The 22115-nt window shown below is 55.5% G+C and overlaps 1 protein-coding gene across 1 annotated transcript in view; it reads left to right on the forward strand.

Moving 5' to 3' along the window:
- Positions 1–22115, forward strand: part of LOC142912375 (TPR and ankyrin repeat-containing protein 1-like) — a 47570-nt gene that overhangs the window by 20649 nt on the left and 4806 nt on the right. The window contains exons 5-18 of the mRNA XM_076060539.1: positions 105–229; positions 700–801; positions 3530–3665; positions 4329–6961; positions 8956–9202; positions 9894–10093; positions 11313–11450; positions 11716–11877; positions 14328–14490; positions 15063–15151; positions 15915–16018; positions 17077–17206; positions 18091–18158; positions 19263–21114. Coding sequence (XP_075916654.1) covers positions 105–229; positions 700–801; positions 3530–3665; positions 4329–6961; positions 8956–9202; positions 9894–10093; positions 11313–11450; positions 11716–11877; positions 14328–14490; positions 15063–15151; positions 15915–16018; positions 17077–17206; positions 18091–18158; positions 19263–21114 — 6149 coding nt within the window. The remainder of the gene's footprint in view (positions 1–104; positions 230–699; positions 802–3529; positions 3666–4328; positions 6962–8955; positions 9203–9893; positions 10094–11312; positions 11451–11715; positions 11878–14327; positions 14491–15062; positions 15152–15914; positions 16019–17076; positions 17207–18090; positions 18159–19262; positions 21115–22115) is intronic.

A 22115-nucleotide genomic window follows, 5' to 3' on the forward strand; every position in this document is an offset into this window, starting at 1 on the left:
TTCCCTTCGTTTTTACACCCTACGGTGTGACATTGCTACGTTTTTGTCTTTTACGTATGCTCCCACGCTTGACTTGGTGGCCTTTCTGTCTGTGTTGGCCGCAGGCAAGACCGACAACAAGAGCCTGTTCGTAGGGGTTCTCCGCATGCTTCAAGAAGAACCGCTGCTGCACACGGAGAAAGTGTGGCAACAGCTGCTGCGCGAGATGGCAGAGCAGGGCCTCTGGAAGGCACGTGCGGCCGACCGCGAGTCGCGCACGCCAGTCGTGTCTGATGCCCCTACGGGCGCGGCGGCATCTCCCGCTCGGCCTCGTGGGATCGTGTCACGCGTCTGCTGAGAGCAAGGCGACGTTTGCGGGCACCCTGGAGCATCGTACGGCACAACGACGGGGGTTTTACGGCGCTCCGTTCTGCCGTCAGCTTGGCGCGTGTGAATTGGCACGCGCAGCGTTCGCGCCGTCTTGGACGCGCGCGAATGCTCAACGAGCGGCGTTTTAATGTTGCGCGATCCGTTCGATGCACGCGCAGTTCCCGTAGTGATCGTGCCCTGTTCGAATTAACGGCGGTGTTTTCCAACGACTCGTGCTGGTTTTAACCTGGCTGACGTTAATGCTTGGGGGGGGGGGGGGGATAGCCCTCATGTCGTGGAACGTGTGTGGGTGATGTTGGTTTTTATTTGTGTCCGGTGTGCAAATAACAGGAGATGTACATAGTGGCGTGTACGCCCGATGACCTCCGACCCCTAAATTCTGTGGTGGGAGTGGAGCCGGCGTCATTAGTGAGTCTCTACTCCCTCTTTCAGGTGGGTCGATGAGTTTGCGATGTGGCCGTAGAATGTTTCTGGTCATACCCCTGTCATTACCTCCCGTAGCCACCAGTCCCTTCACACTCATAACTGATACCCCTGTCATTATCTCCTGTAGCCACCAGTCCCTTCACACTCATAACTGATACCCCTGTCATTATCTCCTGTAGCCACCAGTCCTTTCACACTCACAACTGATACCACTGTCGTTACCTCCTGTAGCCACCAGTCCCTTCACACTCACAACTGATACCCCTGTCGTTACCTCCCGTAGCCACCAGTCCCTTCACACTCACAACGGATACCCCTGTCATTACCTCCCGTAGCCACCAGTCCCTTCACACTCACAGCTGACTCCCCCTGTCGTTACCTCCCGTAGCCACCAGTCCCTTCACACTCACAACTGATACCCCTGTCGTTACCTCCCGTAGCCACCAGTCCCTTCACACTCACAACTGATACCCCTGTCATTATCTCCCGTAGCCACCAGTCCCTTCACACTCATAACTGATACCCCTGTCATTATCTCCTGTAGCCACCAGTCCCTTCACACTCACAACTGATACCACTGTCGTTACCTCCTGTAGCCACCAGTCCCTTCACACTCACAACTGATACCCCTGTCGTTACCTCCCGTAGCCACCAGTCCCTTCACACTCACAACGGATACCCCTGTCATTACCTCCCGTAGCCACCAGTCCCTTCACACTCACAGCTGACTCCCCCTGTCGTTACCTCCCGTAGCCACCAGTCCCTTCACACTCACAACTGATACCCCTGTCGTTACCTCCCGTAGCCACCAGTCCCTTCACACTCATAACTGATACCCCTGTCATTATCTCCTGTAGCCACCAGTCCCTTCACACTCACAACTGATACTACTGTCGTTACCTCCCGTAGCCACCAGTCCCTTCACACTCACAACTGATACCCCTGTCATTACCTCCCGTAGCCACCAGTCCCTTCACACTCATAACTGATACCCCTGTCATTATCTCCTGTAGCCACCAGTCCCTTCACACTCACAACTGATACCACTGTCCTTACCTCCTGTAGCCACCAGTCCCTTCACACTCACAACTGATACCCCTGCCATTACCTCCCGTAGCCACCAGTCCCTTCACACTCACAACTGATACCCCTGTCATTACCTCCCGTAGCCACCAGTCCCTTCACACTCACAACTGATACCCCTGTCATTACCTCCTGTAGCCACCAGTCCCTTCACACTCACAACTGATACCCCTGTCATTACCTCCCGTAGCCACCAGTCCCTTCACACTCACAACTGATACCCCTGTCATTACCTCCTGTAGCCACCAGTCCCTTCACACTCATAACTGATACCCTTGTCATTACCTTCCGTGGCCACTAGTGCATTCGCACTGTAGGCTGACTCAACCTGTCGGTGATTGTTCATAAGGTCATGCAAAATAGTCAAAACCTTTTTTACCCTGAGCTGCATTGCCATGTAGTCGTATGTCCTCGTCAAAGTTAAGTTTAATACCATGATCAAGAATATTCATATGCGGTGGCTGTCATTATCAACGTTTCGACTCCAATCACCAGGATGTATTCTAAATTAATGTTCAGATACTGAGTGTGGCCAGTTCCCTGTCTTGGGCACAGTTCAAACAGCAGGGTATGGCCTCTCTGGTGATGCCTGTGCTCGAGGAAGGAGTTTCCCAGGTTCACGTGAACTTGTTATCATTCCAAGCCACCAAGCCTGTTCGATTTCCAACTACTGTGCTAATTTATTTTTTTCTGCATCTGTTTTTTTTAACTCTTGGAACTCAAAGATAACACACAAATGTCTACAAGGGACAGACAAGATCGCATTTTTTAAATTCTTTTTTGGAAAAGTCAAATATACAGCAGCCTCTAACGCGTGATTATTCTCTAATCGACGTTGTTCCCTCTCCCTGTCTCTCGGTGCATTCCAACGGATGTCTCGCCGTGATTTTTTGCGTAATTTCCAGCTTTTATTTTCCGGTGTTTTCCCAGCGGCTCTCTGCGTTTCTCATCCGTGTCTTATTAGGCGGTGATTGTGATCTAAGCAACCTGCCGGGTGGCTCAGTGGCAGAGCAAACGGCTCCCAGTTAGAGGGCTGTGAGTTCTAATCCTGGTTGGGAGTTCACTTCACCCATCATCATCATCACTCCTCAACCGTTTGATAACAAAGCAATCATCATCAGCTGTGAAAACCACAGCAAGAAAATTTGAAAAAAAAAATTCTTGCTGTGGTTTTCACACCTGATGATGATTGCTTCTTGTGTTGCAGTCGAAACGTCGTGAGAATTTTATTTCGATTTAAAGCTTTCGTGACTGCAATGATTCATCTTCTTTGGTTCTTTCGGTAAAGTCACGTATTTTATTGTTTCCCTTCTACGTGGTGGTGACTTTACCGAAAGAACCAAGAATATGAATCTCTCTCTGCAGTCACGAAAGCTTTAAATCAAAACTTTAAAATGAGCAACCACTTTGTGAGGATGTCAGCGGCAGTTGGCGTGTGGATCGACTCGCCCTCCCACCGTAGAAACGCAGAGTTTACACCGCTGGCTAGGGCCGTGAAACAGCAGATGAGCACCGCTTCAACTAATTTGGGGTAGGCAAATCACTTTTGACTTAACCTAAGCGAGAACGGTTTCAAGGGAGGAGACCCGTGGTGAACTGGCGTGTGGAGGGCCCTCCTGTGTACTTTTTGACCAGTGTCATCTTGCCACAGCTGCTGGCCCCGGGTCAAGAGAAGTGGATCGCCGTTATGGTCACGTGGCTCCTCAGCCACGGCGCGAAGCCCGCCTCCATCGGCGCCAACCCCTTGCACGCCGCGATGATCCTCATCCTTCACAAGGGCATTGATGGTAAGTAGCAAGAAGTGCGCGGTGATTCTTCGAGGTGCGCAAGTGGGAAACGCGTAAGAGTGTGTGTTAACCCAGGGGTGCTATTGTATTGCACGTATGTTTAATTAATTTTGCGCCGTTATGTGTGGTGGGTTCTGGAGACACTTTGGATAGGCAACTTCTTTATTACAGTACATAGTTCATAGTTAGTTCATAGTTCATTTATTTGGTATAGCCCTGTGAGCCATTCGGCTCTTGAATCGGGTGCAACCGCAACAAACAAAAAACATGAACAAGAAAACATCTTAAAGTGACTTTGTGTTGACTGTGCAAACAGAAAATTCAGGAACAAAAATATCAAAATATTCCTGAAATAGCACCGTACACCAACGCTGTGTGCAAAAATCCCAGTGGGATGCAAGTCAAATAACAACAACAACAACCACAAGACAACTAAGATTAAGGCCATCAGTCTAACTCCGCCACGTGGCGGTGAGCGGCCGTCTACGGGCAAACTGGCCGGCACGTCGGTTCGCCACCCGGGCCACGTCGCGGGCTCGGCGCCTGCTTAGCTCGCGAGAACCGACAGGGTCGGGAGGCGCGCCTCCGGGCGATTGGCGCAGAGAGCCGCGTTTCTCTGGAGCTGCTTATCGCTTTGCGCCGTGTTTTTTTATCTGTCGCCAGACGAAGAGGGGCTGCGCGTCCTGAAGCTGCTCTTGGAGAAAGCCCCGAACGTCAACGCGAGGGACGCGGGCGGCAACTCCCTGCTGCACCTCGTCTTCTCTTCGCCGCCCTCGAAGCGCCACGACGAGATACTGCGCCTGCTCGCCGCGTGCCGCGTCGACGGCGCGTGCCGCAACAAGGCGGGGAGGCGCGCGTTCTGGGGCGTCGGGCCGAAAGACCCCCGCGTGCGGACGTGGAACAGCCTCGCCCGCGAGCAGAAAGGCGGCGGCGGCGGCGGCGGCGGGAGCGGACGCGACGGCGGGAGACGCAGGCGCCCGCCGGAGCGCAGGAGGGCGGCCGGGCCCGAGGCGCTCGCCTCCGATCCCGTGGGCGAAACGGTCGAGGAGGCGGGGGAGGACGACGACGGCGACGACGGCGACATGGAAAAAGTGGACGCCGCGAAGGAGGATGCGGTCAGTTTGGCCCGAGACGCCTTGGCCCGAGAAATCGAAGGGCTCATCGAGGAGTACGACCCCGCGGAGACGCGGGCGGCGAGATCCGCGGAGCCGGCGTCTCCCGCGCCGACGGCCGCCGAGCCGCCCCCGAGCGTCGCCGAACGCCAAGCCGGCGGCGGCGGCGGCGGCGGCCCTCCGGACGCGCCCGACGAAGCGGACGGTTTGTCCGACGGCGAAGACGCCCGCGACGAGGACGGTGTCGGGGACGGCGACGACGACGGTGACGACGGCACGGCGGGCCCTGACTTTGAATCGCTGACCTGGGAAATCGAGTGCACTCGCGACGCCCTCAGAACCCTCAACGACAAGAGCCTCCCGCGCGCCGCGAGGAGGAATATCGTGAGGGTGATTTACTCGCTGGGCAACGGTGACTGGCACCTTCACCGCATCAAGAAAGTGAAAGGCGTCGCCGAGTCCAGCGAGATCAGGCTGTTTGAGGCCAGGGTAGACAGGGCCGCCAGGCTGCTTTGGGAATTGGCGATCGACTTTTCGCCACGTTGCAGTGCCAAGCCCGAGAAAATCACCGGCTCCGAAGAGTCTGCTTCGGGAGGAGAGACGACTGGAGAAGTCTACAGCGAGATCATCCGCATTTGGGACATTGTCCTTGATCACAAGCAACTCGACCACAGAATAAAGAGGATCATTTCCTCCTGCGACCGTGGGACGTCCTGCTCGCTCCGCCGCAAGCTGAAGGGCATCGAGCGAGCATCGTTCCCCTCGCAGCAGAACGTGCGGCGGAGGTACCCGCTGCTCTTCGTCAAGGCGGGCGGCTCCGCCGGTGCCCGGCCCGTGTCGGCGGAAGCCCGGGATTACTTTCCTCCGGCGAGCACGACGGAGAACGAGTACAACATCGAGAAGTTCCACACCTTCGGCACGACCGTGGCGCTCAACGTCCTGCGCTGCCCCGAGCAGACGATCGAATACCCGTTCCGCGTGGGAGAGCTGGAGCACGCGGTCATCAACCTGAACCCCATGCCCTCAGAAGCCATCATCCTCGTTGGCCGCTCGGGCACCGGCAAGACCACGTGCCTGATGTACCGGCTGTGGAACACGTTCGACAGGTATTGGCAGACGACCGCGCTCCGGGGAGAGCCGTGGATCCCGAAGGCCGCGCTTCCGCCGCCTCCGTTGCCGGACGACGCGGGAGTCGGGGAGGACGTTGCGTTTGACTGCCCCGTGAAGAACGGCTGTGTGGGTGATACCGGCCGAAAGGGAACGCGCGAGCCGGAACGAGAAGCTTGCCTCCATGCTTCAGAGCTTTTCGACGTCGACCGAGGAAATGATTTCTTGGAACCTGCGGCCGAGCTCGGTGCCGCACGGCTCGCAAGTCACCAGCCCGAGGGAGGCGCCGCTCCAATTTGTGAACATCTTCATCAGCTGTTTGTCACCAAGAACCACGTGCTGTCTCGAGAGGCGCAAAGGAACTTTGTGGAACTGTCCAAATCTACCGCCGGCACCCGGCACTACTCGCCCGTTGACATCAGCGGCGTGTACAGGCTCCAGGACGTCAAAGACGAGAACTTTCCGCTCTTCTTGAACTCGCGACAACTCCTCCTGCTGCTCGACGCGTCGCTCGCGAACCCATTCTTTGCCAGGAACGGAGACGGGAGCTTAAAGGAAGCCGTCCGCGGGTGGTCCATGGACGACGACATTTTGGGCCTCGGCGACACAGAAGACGCGATGGAAGAGGATCCTGACGACGAGGAAGACCACCGGGCGGACATCGGCAAACTTCACGAATCCAAAAAAGAGGACCCCAGGAAGTTCGTGACGTACGAAGTGTTCACGAGCGACATCTGGCCCGCCATGGTGAAGGGGAAGAGCCCGTATAACCCTGCCACGGTGTGGATGGAGATCAAGTCTTTCGTAAAGGGCTCCGTGGAGGCCCTCCAGAGCCCCAACGGGGTCCTCGGTTTGGAGCACTACGAGGAGCTGGGCCGGAAGCGGGCGCCAAACTTCACCGGGGACCGTGGCGAGGTGCATCGGCTGTTCCGCGCCTACCAGCACGTCAAGTCCCAGAGGTGCTTCTTTGACGAGGAGGACCTGGTGTTCCACATCTACTCTCGCCTCTGCCGGCTCGAGGTCACGCCTTGGTCAATACATGAGCTCTACGGGGACGAGATCCAGGACTTCACGCAGGTGCAAAATCAACCGTGCCGGTGCACGCGTTAAGTCGTCGGAATCGGAACGTTTATTTGCATTGGAGGAATCCGATGAGCTATGAAGCTAAATTTTGATTTAAAGCTTTCGTGACTGCAGGGATTCATATTCTTGGTTCTTTCGATAAAGTCACCACGTTGAAGGGAAACGATAAAATAATAAAAATAAAACCATCACAACGTTTCGACTGCAACACAAGCAATCATCATCAGGTGTGAAAACCACAGCAAGAAAATTTGAAAAAAGTGGCGTTTTTTTCTTAACGTCAGCACCACGCAGAGCGATTTGACAAGTTTGTTCAGATGGACGAGTCCATCTATGTTTGGAAAAGAGGAGGGGGGAGACGAAAATAATGGATGCGGTCTGAAAGCCACCGTAAGCGTGAACAATCAATTAAGACCCGAAATGAAAGGACTTTACCGAAAGAACCAAGAATATGAACTATAAAGCTCTTTTTTTTACAGATCTCCAGATCTCAGGGCACATTTGGAGATGTGTTCCTGATTTTTGGATGCATCTGAAAAATTATGAAAATTGGTACCTAGATAAGAATTTCGGACGAGATCAGAATTTACATCATTAGACCTCCTTTGCCAGTACCAAAATAAAATAATAGGGTTTTCCCCTTTTTTTTCTGGCAACAAAACTGAAACCTTTTTACAAGGATTAATGTTACTGCATTAACCACAATACCTGCAGTCAAAATGCAAACAAAAAACACACACTATGATAATATATGTGGCATTGTCCTTGAAACTGATTGGTCCACACCAAGGGACGAGCTTGATGATTCGCTACTGCCTTAGTGCTGCGTGGTTAGCGAATCATCAAATAACACGTTATTTAAATGCGTGCCTACAAAGAGCAGCGTACTTCAATAGGGATTGCCATTGGTAGGGCTATTTTAATAAACAATGAATAATAAAGAGGAAGGACAAGTTCAAAGGCCTCGCATAATGCACATGCATAATGTACGTTGCCTCAGTAATCCCCCCCCCCCCCCCCCGTCAATTGTGCAAGAGCCCAGCTGCATGGTCAACACATCTATGCCTCTATATAAGGAACGGAACAGTAAGACTTTTCCACATATCTGGCTGTTGCCTGATGAAGCTAATTGTAATTACTGGCGAAACGTCACGGTACTCAGACTGTAAATGTTGTGGCTTGGCTCTCCAACGCACAACCGGTGTGCTGTACTAGTACACAACACTATACACTACACTACTATACACTACACTATACACTACACTATACACTACTATACACTACACTATACACTACATTATACACTACACTACTATACATGACACTACACACTAGTGCTGTACTAGTGATGAATTGGCCACGTTCTGTTTACGTGACAATCCTTACTAGTTGGCTGTTTTGACGACACATTTATATATTTACGCGATTTAACCCAAAAACCTCTATTACGGATGATATTGGTTGCGAAAGCCTACGTGACGTGTTAAACTGCATTGCGCACGTGTGGATTCTTGTATTTCACCACGGTGACCCACAGAGCATTAACCGGGTCCATAACTAAATAGCAAGGTTAGGGAGGTGTACAGCACGCCATTGGTGAAAATAACCAGGAGCGACGGGCCAAAGTGTGAAGCAACACTTGGGAATCAAAAAGAGCAGAACAAACGTCTCCCACAAAATAAAAACGCTGAGATAGACCCTGGGCCGGGACATCCGGCTAGGACGTCGGGGGACTGACGGGCGAGACTAACGGCGGAGTAGAGGTTCCAAGGAAGGAGAAAGCGGTGTAGACAGACGACGCGATTCGGAGAAGCGACGGCGAAGAGCCGCCGACACCGCCGGGAGGCGTTTGCCCAGCAGCGGGAGGACGTTGACGGTGGAGAGACGACGGCAAAGTAGGTGCCGACTGACCGAGCGCCGTCACCTGCGACCGCCGCCCCCCCTTTGCCCCCTCCACCCACCACCACTCCACCGTGTCCCGTGCGCAGGCCGAGCTGGCGTTGCTCATGCGCTGCTGCGCCGACCCCAACGCCATGTTCCTCACGGGGGACACGGCCCAGAGCATCGTGCGCGGCGTGGCGTTCCGTTTCAGCGAGCTGCGTTCGCTCTTCCACTTCGCCAGCCTCCCGCCAAGCGGCGGCGGCGGCGGCGGCGGCGCGGCGCGTCGCTCGCGCATCGACGTGCGCAAGCCCAAGCGTCTGTACGAGCTCTGCCAGAACTACCGCTCGCACTCGGGTGAGCGCCCGCGAACACGTACAGGCCTGCGCCTGGGCGGGGGGGGGGGGGGGGCAGGCGGGTGGCACGCCGAGCCGCCGTCGCTGCCACCGAGGTCCGGGTCTGCGGATGTCCCCGGCGCGAGGTACGCGCCCTTGGGGGGGGCATCCGCCCGTGTTCGGTGACTCTCCTTGGCTCCGTGTGGCAGAGTCGGCTTGAGCGAGCTGGTTGGACTCGGGCTCTGAACCGGCATCTAATGAATCCGCTGTGGTTATTGGGGAAGGGCCCTTTTTTGCCGTACACCGCCGCCCTTCCGTGAATGCAGCCGGGAGCAAAACTAGTCGGGCTCATTGAACGGTGAAGCCTGCAGCAGATAGTTTAACATGGAGGCTTTTCGCAACCATTATTAGATTGCGTAAATGTGAAAATGCGTCATTAAACCCACCACCACCCAACACAGCAAATTGGTAAGGTTTGTCACGTAATCAAAACGTGCCAATTAGTTACTGCTGCTGAGTATCGCCGGTTCTCGTAATGCTATTAAAAACGCGACAACCTCGGCGCAAAGTCAAGCCGCGCCTTCTTCTCAGGTCGGGACCACGAGTTTAAACACTTGGTCCGTTAACACGCGGCCTCCGCACGATCCCCCCCCCCCACGTAACCACCGCCGGTCCTTCCTCTCCCACGTGCCCCCTGCGTCCCTTCGCGCCAGGCATCCTGGCGTTCGCCTCCAGCGTCGTGGACCTGCTCCAGCACTTCTTCCCCGAGTCGCTGGACTGGCTGCCACGGGACCAGGGGCTGTTCGCGGGGCCGCTGCCCGTCCTGCTCGACTCGTGCAGCTCCGAGGACCTGGCCATCCTGCTGCGAGGCCACCAGCGCCGCGCCCAGCCCATAGAGTTCGGGGCGCACCAGGTTTGTTTGCCATTGGGCGGCGGAGGTCGGCTTTGTTTTTTTTGTCATCTGTAATCCGTGTACAACCTGGTGGAAACCGGTATGAAACCGGTATAAAGCGGTCTGAACCGGTTTTCGGCACGTGTAGATATCTGCAGCAGTAAACGTAACCTTTTAAACTCGGGAACGAAGGGAGCTGCCTGCCGCGGTGGGTGTCATAGGCAGCACGCTGGACTTGCAATCCAGCGGTCGTTGATTCCGGGGCACAGCAGCTGCAACAATGGAGCAGGTTTTTCAAATCCCTCCCCTCCCCCACTATCCACTCTGCAATACACACGGGCACACCGCAGTCGACTGGCAGGTTACGCGTGGTGGGATCAAGTGAGGGTACACCTCCTCCTTCCAAGACGTTAGCTTAGGAGACAATGCCAGATACCCTCTATTGGAAGCCCTTCTTCCGGAAGTGGCATGAGCAATAAATCAATTGCAGGGCTTGCCCCTCTATCTCTTTTCGACCCAGTAACTAGGACAAATGTAACCGAGGGGTGATCTAGGCCGCCGTGAGGTTTGTACGTCCGCGTGTGCGCCAATCGGTGCATTCGTTACTTAAAAGTTCCACTGGAATCGGTTGCCGTTTCCTAAACTTTCATAACCGGTAATCGTTGCTCAAGCCGGTTATCGGATCAGTTACCAGTTAGCAACAGCGGTTTGTACGTGTCTTAGCTTTCCACTCGCGTACGAAGCGCATGGCACCCTCGTTTGAGAAATGGGCCCGAACGATTTGTTACCGAGATACCTCTGGATGTAACGTACGTTGAACTTCTTTCGCCTCCGTACGTAACCAACCGTGCAAGTGTTCAGATGTAGCCTCGCAGTTCCAAGCCGAGCCCGTACTCGAGCGTAAGGAGTGCTCGGTGCAGGTTAGGGCTCGTCTACACGTAGCGCATTGTTATCGCCTGCTTGTGAGTGTGCACGTATGCCCCCTTACACGCGAGTCATTACACAGGTAAACACGCATGGTGTAGTGGATATCAGCCGGAAACCTGGGTTCCATTACTGGTCGATTCAGCCTTAAAGGACCATCTTGTGCAGCGTGTAAACTTCAGCGCTTGGGAAACAAAGGCGGCCGGGCGTGGTGCTGGCCACCACCACCACCCCCTCGTGCTCAGCAGAGCCACTCGCCCCAATAGTCTTGCGTGGTGCCGCTACAGGGGGTACCTTTGCCTCTTGCGCGCGACAGGTGATCCTGGTTTGTAATGAGAAAGCCAAGGAGCAGCTCCCAGAGGAGCTGAGCCTGGGCCTGGTGCTCACCGTCTACGAGGCCAAGGGGCTGGAGTTTGACGACGTTCTCCTCTACAACTTCTTCTCCGACTCGGAGGCGAGCTTCCCCCCCCCCCCCACGGCCTCCGCTTGGTGCCCGTTGCACGTGTCCCCGATATTGCCACCTTTCCCTCCTTGTCAGGGGACTCCTCGGTGCGGCCATCATGCCCTGGCGGCACGTCTTCGCCCTCCTTCTGGTCACGCCGGCTCAACTCTTTCCGCTCGTCTCGTTCTCTCGCTCGTGCGTCTGGCGTGCGCGCGTCCCCGCCGACCCTCCTCGCTCCGGCCGCGTTCTTTACGCCCGCGGGGGGGGCCGTGCGCAGGCAACCAAGGAGTGGCGGGTGGTGAACTCGTACGAGGCGCCTGCCCGCAGCGACGACGCCGGCACCGTGCCCTCGCCGCGGCCGCTGGAGGAGACGTTGCTGGAGGAGGAGGTGCTGCTGCCCGGCTCCCGCCCTCTCAACTTTGACCCCATTGCCCACAAGGTCGGCTCCTCGCTAACGGTCGCTCGCTTGTCTGGCCAGCTATCGCTGCACAACACAAAGCAAGCGGACGATACCTCTCCTTCGTTGATATTTTAAAGATGTTTTTTTTACATAATTAAAAATAAGAAAAGGTTTTAACCCTTTCTGGGAAATTAAACAGGAGGTTTAAAAATAGAAACATTTTGCAAGGCATCAAGTCTGCATTAACCACCACACACAGTACTTGTGGCAAATCATGCCAGGCAAGGCCCACTGAGCTACACAGCTCTTTTTCAGAAGCGGCCTGGCCACAAATCATAGCTCAGTGAATTAGCTTATGATGTGGATTTCATTTTTCCTCAGCCAAATACTCCAAATGCATGTTTCTAAATGTGGAAACGGAGAGAAATCCACGTGCCCACGGGGGAGAAACAGGCAAACTCCAAATACACAGGTGCCAGGCTTGGGGATGGAACCAGTGACCTTCTCTGTACCACGCGAGATAGTTAACATCTCGCCACTGTGGCACCCGCACATCCCTGTCCTCCACGTGAAAGCACTTCTCACATTCCCCGTCACGCAACGCTTCTCAGATCGCGCATTCCCAGAGTGCCTTGCGGTAGACAGGAAGTTTTTAAAAGCGACTTTATTTTTCACACGGCGGCAACAGATCTGGTTGAACGGGACGCGTCGTCCGGTTATTGACGTCGTTGCCGCCGCACACAAAGCCGGCTCCACCGACACCGCTGACCGTGCCGAGCGTTCGCCCCCCCACAGGGCCTCTCCACCTGACGTTCACAAACCCGAGTCGACTTCGGAGCAGCGCTTGAACCCCGTGCGCACATTCGGCCGTCTCGTCACTCCGCTGCTGGATGAGGGCCTCCCCATTGGCCAGGCGGGCTGTGGTGGGGGGGGGGGTGATTTGACCATACTTCACCACGCCGGTCAACGTCAGTTGACGAAGTCGGGGAGCTTAGACGTGTGAGCATGGAAGCGCAGTATAACAATTTGATGTTGCTACACCTCTCCCACTGCTGCTCATCACGGAGCTCTGCGGCCTCCAGCACGTGTTATGCATGGCGGTCACGCGTGGAAGCACTAGCCAGGCCCAAATACCAGCTTAGCTTCTTAGAACTGATGAGCATATTGAGCAAATATTCCAGGCGATTACTCAGTGGCGATTACACGTGGCAGTAATCATCGCCCGCGACTGGCAGACTCATGCCTGTTGGCGGGTCAAGTGCCGAGTCACCTTGTGAATTGGCGCTTGACCTCATCTGAGATTAGATGTAAGATTTTTTATTTAAAGCTTTCGTGACTGCAGGGATTCATATTATTGGTTCTTTCGGTAAAGTCACCACGTAGAAGGGAAACAATAAAAAAAATAAAACAATAAATTTCTCACGACGTTTCGACTGCAACACAAGCAATCACCATCAGGTGTGAAAACCACAGCAAGAAAATTTGAAACAAGTGGCGGTTATTTTTAACGTTAGCACCACTTTTTTTCAAATTTTCTCGCTGTGGTTTTCACACCTGATGATGATTGCTTGTGCTGCAGTCGAAACGTCATGAGAATTTTATTTTAATTATTTTTTTATAATTTTATTGTTTCCCTTCTACGTGGTGGTGACTTTACCGAAAGAACCAAGAATATAGATAGATGTAAGGTGTACAGCACTCTGGGACGACCCAGCGTACAGGAGGGAGGTGGCACTCTGTCAAACGCAAACCGTTGCCGTCATCGACATTGTTCGATGAAAAGGCATTTGAAGAATCCCCCGGGGTGAAAATTGGCGCGGGGGTTTCATTTTTTTGTACCCTCGTGAAAATTGGCAAGCTGGAACGGTTTGTGTCAAAACCATCGCTGATCTCGTCACCGAGCGCAAACCATCGCCGCAAACTCCGCCCCACTCTTGCAGCGGCCTTTGGCTGGCCCGTTGAACAAAGACGGCCGCCGCATCGCGCGCCTTCAGGGTGCGCTTTCACAGCTCTCTGAAACGCCCCTCCTTCTTCAGGACCGCTTCTCGCGTTGTTCAGTTTCGTTGTTCTTCATCCCACGCGCCTCCTACGAAGGTCGGTTGGCTACGTACGGCGTGAAAGACGTTCGACACTACGCGCCGGGCGCCTCCGCACGCTCGGCACGTCTCTCGCACACACACACACACACAGACACACAGACACACACACACACACAGACACACACACAGACACACAGACACACACACACAGACACACACACACAGACACACAGACACACACACACAGACACACAGACACACACAGACACACGCACAGACACACACACAGACACACACACACACAGACACACATACACAGACACGCACACACACGCTGCGGAGGGCGGCGGCTACACCGAGCGGCAGGGTTTCCACTTGCCAAGGGGGTTTTACCGAGGCCACGCGGCGACGCCGGCGCGCCGGCTCACCGCGCCGTATCCATTCCCCCAGGTGCTTGTCGGCGAGCTCAAGCGCCTGTACACGGCGGTGACGCGCGCCCGGGTCAACCTGTGGGTGTTCGATGACCACGAGGAGAAGCGCACGCCCATGTTCCGCTACCTCGTCGGGAGGAACCTCGTCACGCTCGTCCGTGCCACCCCGGGCGAAGAGGAGGGTGGGTGGCGGAGTCGCGTCGCCGCTTCGGCGATAACGCTCCGCCGGCTCCCGAGCCGATCGGCCGTCCAACTTGCGCTCGCACGATCCTGCTTGTCCCAAGAGCCTCCATTCAGCCACTGACTAGCACTCGTCTCACTCCACGGCACTCTCCATTCTCCTGCCTCTCCCCTCTCATCTCACCATACTCACCTCCATGTCCTCTCCTGCCTCTCCCCTCTCATCTCACCATACTCACCTCCATGTCCTCTCCTGCCTCTCATCTTACCATACTCACCTCCATGTCCTCTCCTGCCTCTCCCCTCTCATCTCACCATACTCACCTCCATGTCCTCTCTTGCCTCTCCCTCTCATCTCACCATACTCACCTCCATGTCCTCTCCTGCCTCTCCCTCTCATCTCACCATACTCACCTCCATGTCCTCTCCCGCCTCTCCCCTCTCATCTCACCCCACCGCCCTCCACGCTCTCTCCTGCCTCTCTCCTCTCATTGTAAGATTTAGCTCGCTTAACAGCACTTTCCCCAACAGTCTGTTAAGGCTATACGGGAGACCTTTGTCTTATGCCCTGCAGGCCTGGATGATGGTGTCTTTGTGCGCTCTTCCACGCCGGAGGAGTGGAACGCTCAGGGAGATTTCTTTTTCAAGCATCGTCGCTGGAAGGTGAGTGCCAAGACAGCTCGGTCTGGACACCTGGGCCTCAGCGTGGCAGTCCAGCCGTCGCTTGCCAATGCTTGTTATTGAATTCACGGTTACCAATTTCACTAAACTGAGCTTTTTTATTTGACCAGGCAAGGCCCACTGAGTTGTAGAGCTCTTTTTCGGAAGCAACCTGGCCACAAATCAAAGCTCAATGCGCTGGCTAATCTAGCAGCCAAATCCTGTTAACGCACATTGATCAACGTGGAGGGAAAAATCGGAGTGCCCGGAGAAAACTCCATGCGTCCACGAATAGAGAGAGAGAGATAGAGGGAGGGAGACATGCAAACTCCAGGCATCAGGGTCGCGATTGAACCCACAACCTCCTGTATCCCAGGCGAGGTATTTAACATCTTGTAACCCAAGGCCTTTGGCAGAGGTGGCCCACTCAGAACATAGCAGAGCTAAAACATTTCCACGGCGACCCTTTTGCCAGTTTTGAGATGATAAAAAACAAGGTTTTACCCTTGCTGGCATTATACCGGAGGCGTTCATATTTTGCAACGCAAAATAAGACGCGAGGAATCGCACGCACACACACACACGCACGCGCACGTGTGATGACGCAGGCAAACAAACAGAAGCGCTTGCTTCCACGCAAGGAAGTTTCCTCCAGGATAAGGAAACGGCGGCGCGATGGCAACCGGCCTCTCGTGCGCCGTGCCGGAGCTTCGTAGCGCGCTCGCAACCAGCGCTCGCCCCGACAGATTTTTGTCTTTGTGTCCAGGTGGCAGCCAAGTGCTACCGCAAGGGTGGGGTTGCGGCGAAGGAGAAGCTGGCGCTGGCTCACGACGCGGCGCTGCGCACGCAGAGCAGCGGATGGAGCCCCGGGTACGGCCGCACCTGCGCCGCTCCCTCGCGGAGGGCCAGGCGGGGGGTCGGCGCTCGGTAGCGAGGAAGCCGGCGTCGGCGGCGCCTGGGGGGGAAGAGCGCCCGGGGAAGCCGGTTCCGTGCCACCCGCGAGTCGGTTCCACGCTTCCCAATCCTCCAAATGTTTTTTGTTACGAAAGGCGCAAAGAAGTGTGCAGAGGTGCATGGGGGTGGGGGGTGGGGGAATTACACTGAGAGACTAAAAGGTAAAACGCATGGATCAGAGAAGAGACAGAAATCAGAGACGTCAAGTTGACCGGAAAAGAGTAAATTGTCCCGGGTAGAACGCAACGCCGGTGAAGGGCGACCGCCGTGGGAGACGGAGCCACGATTACCGGCTTTTTGTGCTAGAAGCTGATTTAATTGCTGAATTGTTAGACAATGAGGAATGGCGGCGGCTCGGGGAGGCCTTCATTTAACGGTTGATAGAACACAGCCGGCGATGATATTTAGTTTTGTTTAAACAATGGGACGCACATTAACACTGTAACTCTAACTCACGAGCCTTTGTCACTGCCCATGACTTTAAAGCAGGGCGTGGGCAAATTTTTTGACTCGCGGGCCACGATGGTTTCTAAAATTTGGCAGAGGGGCCGGGCCAGGAACAGATGGATGGAGTGTCTGTGTGAACTGAATAAAAATTACGTGTTAAAAATCATTACGTGAAAGGATTTGGCCTTTAACAGGTAGCAAAGCATTTATTTGCAAGGCAGTTTAGCAAATTGCACGAACATAGGGCCTATACACCACACTCCCGGTCAAAGTGCGCCATCTAATGGGGAAACTGGGGGCATTACAGGAGAAAGGTAAAATTTAATTTAATAATAATATTTGGACAAGTTCGGCGGGCCAGATTAAAAAGCCCAACGGGCCGTATAGGGCCCGGGGGCCGTACTTTTCCCACGTCTGCTTTAAAGGATACCGAGCCAGGCTTGAGCACCACAGAACGTCGCCGCTTCTCGGTATGCAACGACGCTCCCCCTCTGCTGCTGTTGCTGCTGCCCGCGTGTTGCGAGCAGCAAGGCCCAGGACTACCTTGCCCTGGCCAAAACGTACCTCGAGTGTGGCCTGCCCCACATGGCGCTCAAGTGCCTGCAGAACGCAAAGAGCTACCCCCTCTGCGGCAGGCTGTGCGAGCGTCTCGGCAAGGTGAGCCTCCGGCATCATCACCACCACCACCCCCCCCCCCCCTTACCATCTTTCATCCCACGCCTGTAAACGTTATTCATCATATTCTTGGTTCTTTTGGTAAAGTCACCACGTAGAAGGGAAACAATAAAATGATAAAAATATAAAACAATAAAATTCTCACGACGTTTCGACTGCAACGCAAGCAATCGTCATCAGGTGTGAAAACCACAGCAAGAAAATTTTGAAAAAAATTATTGCTGTGGTTTTCACACCTGATGATGATTGCTTGTGTTGCAGTCGAAACGTCGTGAGAATTTTATTGTTTTATATTTTTACTATTTTATTTTTTCCCTTCTACGTGGTGACTTTACCGAAAGAACCAAGAATATGAATCCCTGCAGTCATGAAAGCTTTAAATCAAAAGTTATTCATCATCTTAAGTACGTCGCCCGTTATTATAAGCCACGACATTGGATCCTGCCCCATTATTGATATCGCGACAATTGCCAAGCGACGCAGGAGGCACGTCCTGAAGGACGGCGTGGCTTTGTGTCACGTGCTCACCGAGTGTTGCCTATCCCGAGCTGCCTGGCACGAGTTGGAGCCTCGTTAATGATACAGGGCTAGGGGCCAAGTGGCCGCGTGGCTCAAAGAGTTCCCAAACACTGCGATGGCCACCCCTGAGAAGAACCGGATTCGAATCCGGGCTGCAGCCACCTGTGAATAATGCGGGTTCTCAAGTGTTAGCGAGCCGATGGGTCGCCCAGTGACCGCACGATGACGTCGCGATGCGAGGACAGCAGCAGCAGCAGCAGCGCTGTCGGACTGCCTCGTGTTGACCCGGCGTTGACCTCGTGTTGACCTCGTGTTGACCTCGCGTGCTGCACGTGGTGTGCGAGTAGGTGCGAGAGGCAGTCGGGTGGTACATGAAGAGCTCGTGCTACGACGAGGCCGCGAGGCTCATTGAACGGTTTGTACTCCGCCCGTGCCCCGGGTTGCATTTCAATCGCGTGACTTTCATCCGCTCAACCAGGTTGCCCTCTTCGCATGTTAAAGTCGTACGACAACCCACCGTCGTCGTCGTCCTTCTTGTGTCGCTGCGCAATCTGGTACGCTTCGATTTTGGCGCTGCATCAGTTGTTGTAACGGTTAGACAGTTCGTGAAGTTTCTGAGAGATTGTTTGGCGTGTTTTTACAGCTGGATGATTGAGAAACCACGGTTTGCGCATTATCGCCAAACAATCAGCGTCGTTATTTTTCACTCTTCTCTAAAAACTCACGAATATCCCCTTGCTTACCCTCAACTCCCCTTCCCCATCCATTCCCCATCTTTTACACGATCTCTCTTCCCAACTTCCCTACCCATTCATCACACTCATTCATCATCAACTACTGATTGTCACTTTCATCATCGTTTATTGCACTCATCATATTCACGGGCTACTCATCGCACCGTTCGATTTCCAACACGTAGGCTTTCACGACCAATATCGTTCATAATACAGGGGTTTTTTGGGGTTAAATCGCGTAAATATAAATGTGTCGTTAAACAGAACACGCCAATTCGTTACTAGTACAGCACACCGGTGGTGTGTTGGAGAGTAAATCCACATTTACAATCCAAATTACGTTTCGCCATTAATTACAACTAGCATCATCAGGCGAAACAGCAGGATTTTTCCATAAATCTGGCTGTCGCCTGATGATGCTAGTTGTAATTGCTGGCGAAACATCGTAGTCAGATTGTAAATGAATGTTGTTTTGGATTTACTCTCCCAACACACCGGTGTGCTGTACTAGTAACCAATTGCCACGTTCCGTTCACGTGCCAAACATTACCAATTGGCTGTGTCAGGTGGTGGCCGGCTTAACGTGGACACGTTTATAATTAAGCGACCTAACCCAAAAAAACACTTGTATGTATCATTGCCAATTCTCCATTGGGCACCTTAGCGAAGGGGCTGTATGGAATCAAAACGTGATCGGCCATACGTTTAAAAGTGTTGAACGGCGTGGTGCCACCGTCACTCTGGACCCCCCCCCCCCCCCCCGTGCCACGGTGCGGTGCGCCCAGGTGTGAGGCCGAGCAGAGCCCCGACGGAGGCCTCGCCCCCGTGGACTTCCCGTGGAAGTGGCGCGAGCTCCGCTTCGTGGCCGCCAGGCGTCACGTGGAGCGGGGCGACGAGGGCGCGATGATGAGCTCGCTGTCCCGCGTCGCCTTCGAGGAGCAGCTCGCCTTCCTCAGGATGAACGACTTTTTGGCCCAGGCCGTCGCCCTCCTCGAGCAGAGGGGCAGGGTCGAAGAAGCCGGGAAGATGCTTCGAGAACACGGGATGATTACCGACGCGTTGCGGCTCGCCAGGCCCGGGAGCCAATTCGCTGGCGAGTGCCTCCTGGCGAAGGCCCGTGCCGCGTTGCGGGCGTTGCGGGCACGCGCCAGCCGACGAGACGAGGCGGAGGAGGAGGAAGCTTTGCGCGAAATAAAAGCAGAACTCCAGAGCGTGAGGGAAACGTGCGAGAATAACAACTTTGTGAGCGGGAAGGCCGAAGCCTGCTACATGCTTGGGAAGTTGGAAAGCGACGAAGACCTCCTGCGTGAAGCAATCACGCTCTTCCTCGAGGCCGACGTGGTCGTGGGCGCTGCCGAAGCGACCGCGGCTTTGCTGGACGTCGAGGGCGGGGGGTCGCCGCACGTCGTCCCCATCGTACTCGAGGTGCTGCAGCCCCTGCTGCGGCTCGTGGCGAGCTTCCTCGGCGGCGGCGGCGCGAGATCAGGGGAGGCCGCGGCTCATCGGGAGCAGTGGCTGGCGCAGAGCTGCGAGTTTTACGGCTTGAGCCGGAGCGAGGGGTCCTGCAGGGTGTTGACGCAGGAGGGCTCCAGGTTCCTCGACGTGCCCGGCGGCCCGAGGCACGGCGACGGAGAGCCGCCGCGCGTGCCCACGCCCGAGGCGGACCGCGTCCTCGCGCGGCACCTGCTGGGTCGCTGCGAGCGCCTCGCCCGGGCGGCGGAGTCCCGCGCGCGCCAGACGCCGGGGGTCTGCGGGCGCCACCCGACGGGAGGGGCGTGCCCGCTCCGAGATTGCCGCGGCGCGCACGGCGGCGCGGCCGGCGGGGCGGAATTGAAAAAGTTGGTGGCGAGCAAAGTTCACCTGGTGACGCTGTCCGGAATTCTCCTGGAAGCGATACCGCAACTGGAGTCCCGGAGCCCCGAAGCGGCAAAATTTGTGGAGGCGCTCCTTCCCAAGCCAGAGCTGGCTGACTGCGAGGACCTCCTCGCCCTGCTGTTCCCCAGCCGTTTCCACCCGCGAGGGCTGTCGGAGAGCCCGGCGTCCTGCGGGGACATCCTGGCGCCGATACGGAGCAACCCTCACGTCGGCTCCGCGATGCGCGAGCTCGTGGCGCGGGAAGTCGCCTCCCGCGGCGAGGAGAGCCGGAGGGAATCGACCGACCTTTGGCTCGAGGCGTACCGCGCGGCGCGCGCCGTCAATTCTCCGACGGAGCCCGGCAGGCTCCTGCGCGCCGAAGAAGAAGAAGAAGAAGAAGCGTTTCGCCGGCGCGTCGAGCGGAAGAGGTCGGGGCCGGGCGGCGCCACCGGCATGCTCGTCCTGCCCAATGGACGCTACGCCAGCTTTTTCAACCTCTTCGCGGAATCGGCGGAGAAGGCGTTCGCGCGGGGAGACGTGCTGGGCTCGATCCACGCCTTCTGCCGCTTCCGCAAGCTGATCGGGACGCGGCGGCAGCGTCGCGGCGGCGGCGGCGGCCTCGCGCCCAGCGTGGCCAACGCGGCGGCGATGGCGGAGCTGCAGTTGGTGCTGGTCTGCGCGGTCCACGCGAGCGCGCGCCCCGACGTGAACACGGTCTGCCTGCCGCAGGGCTACCTCGCCACGCTGAACCTGTGGAGCTGGATGCATCCGCCCAACCCGCGGGTGGGTGCGCCACGCGCGGACCGGGGGGGGCGCCTCGCGGATATTTACCTCCCGGACGTTTTTCCGTGAGGCTTTTCCAACGGAGAGTGAAAGTTAGTCATGCGTCAACTCTGTCCGGCCGTCCGTCCGTCCGTCTCTCTGTAACGCGGGGGTTGCGGTGGCTCTCTCCTGCTGAGAATGATCCGACACGAACGGAATTTGATCGTGAGAAAACCGTCCCCGTTGATCGAAAAGTTTAAGCGCCCACGATGTGGCTATAACAGCCGGCACCAAGCAGATAGGCGCGTGTGTGTGTATGTGTGTACGTGTGTGTACGTGTGTGTGTGTATGTGTGTGTGTGTATGTGTGTGTGTGTGGACGGAGTCTTGGCGTGTATTGAATCGTAATCGATTGTTGATCTGGCCAACTGCGTGTCATTAGAAACACCGCACCCGCCGCACACGGCCAAACAAATTGAACGTCGGGCGCGGCACGCAAACTTTTAAAGTTGCGGCTCACCGGTAAGCTGACGGACAATCCGCAACAACCAAATTCAGCAACCGCCTCCGAGCCCAAAACTCAACGAGGAGATTGGCCACGGCAACTCAGGCGCAGAGTTGGCGACGCGTTTTGGTGCGATTGTATCATCGTACGGCTCTCGCAACGTGACACACGCTGACGGAGCACGTGAGCGCGATGCTCCGGACGCTCGCTCTCTCACGCCGTTTAATTGTCACTCTGTGGCTCTTTCGGTAAAGTCCACGTGGTGGTTAGAAAATAAAATAAATTAAATCACGACGTTTCGTGCGCAACAACAACAGGCGTCCGTCAGCAGGTGGGACAACCACAGCAAGAAATAATTGCTGAAGTGGGCGAGAGGCCTGCCGTGACAAGAGGTTATATAGGTAAGAGAGGGGGGAGGAGTAAGGGGGGAGAGAGAGGGGGGGGTGAGTGGGCGGGGTTGGGAGTGGGAGGCTGGCGAAGCTGGAGATGCGGATATGAAGGCAACAACCATAAAGCAG

Source organism: Petromyzon marinus, unplaced genomic scaffold, assembly GCF_048934315.1.
Source record: "Petromyzon marinus isolate PM22_M1 ecotype Great Lakes invasive population unplaced genomic scaffold, UKy_Petmar_22M1.pri1.0 PM_G_Scaffold_2, whole genome shotgun sequence".
Lineage (NCBI taxonomy): Eukaryota > Metazoa > Chordata > Hyperoartia > Petromyzontiformes > Petromyzontidae > Petromyzon > Petromyzon marinus.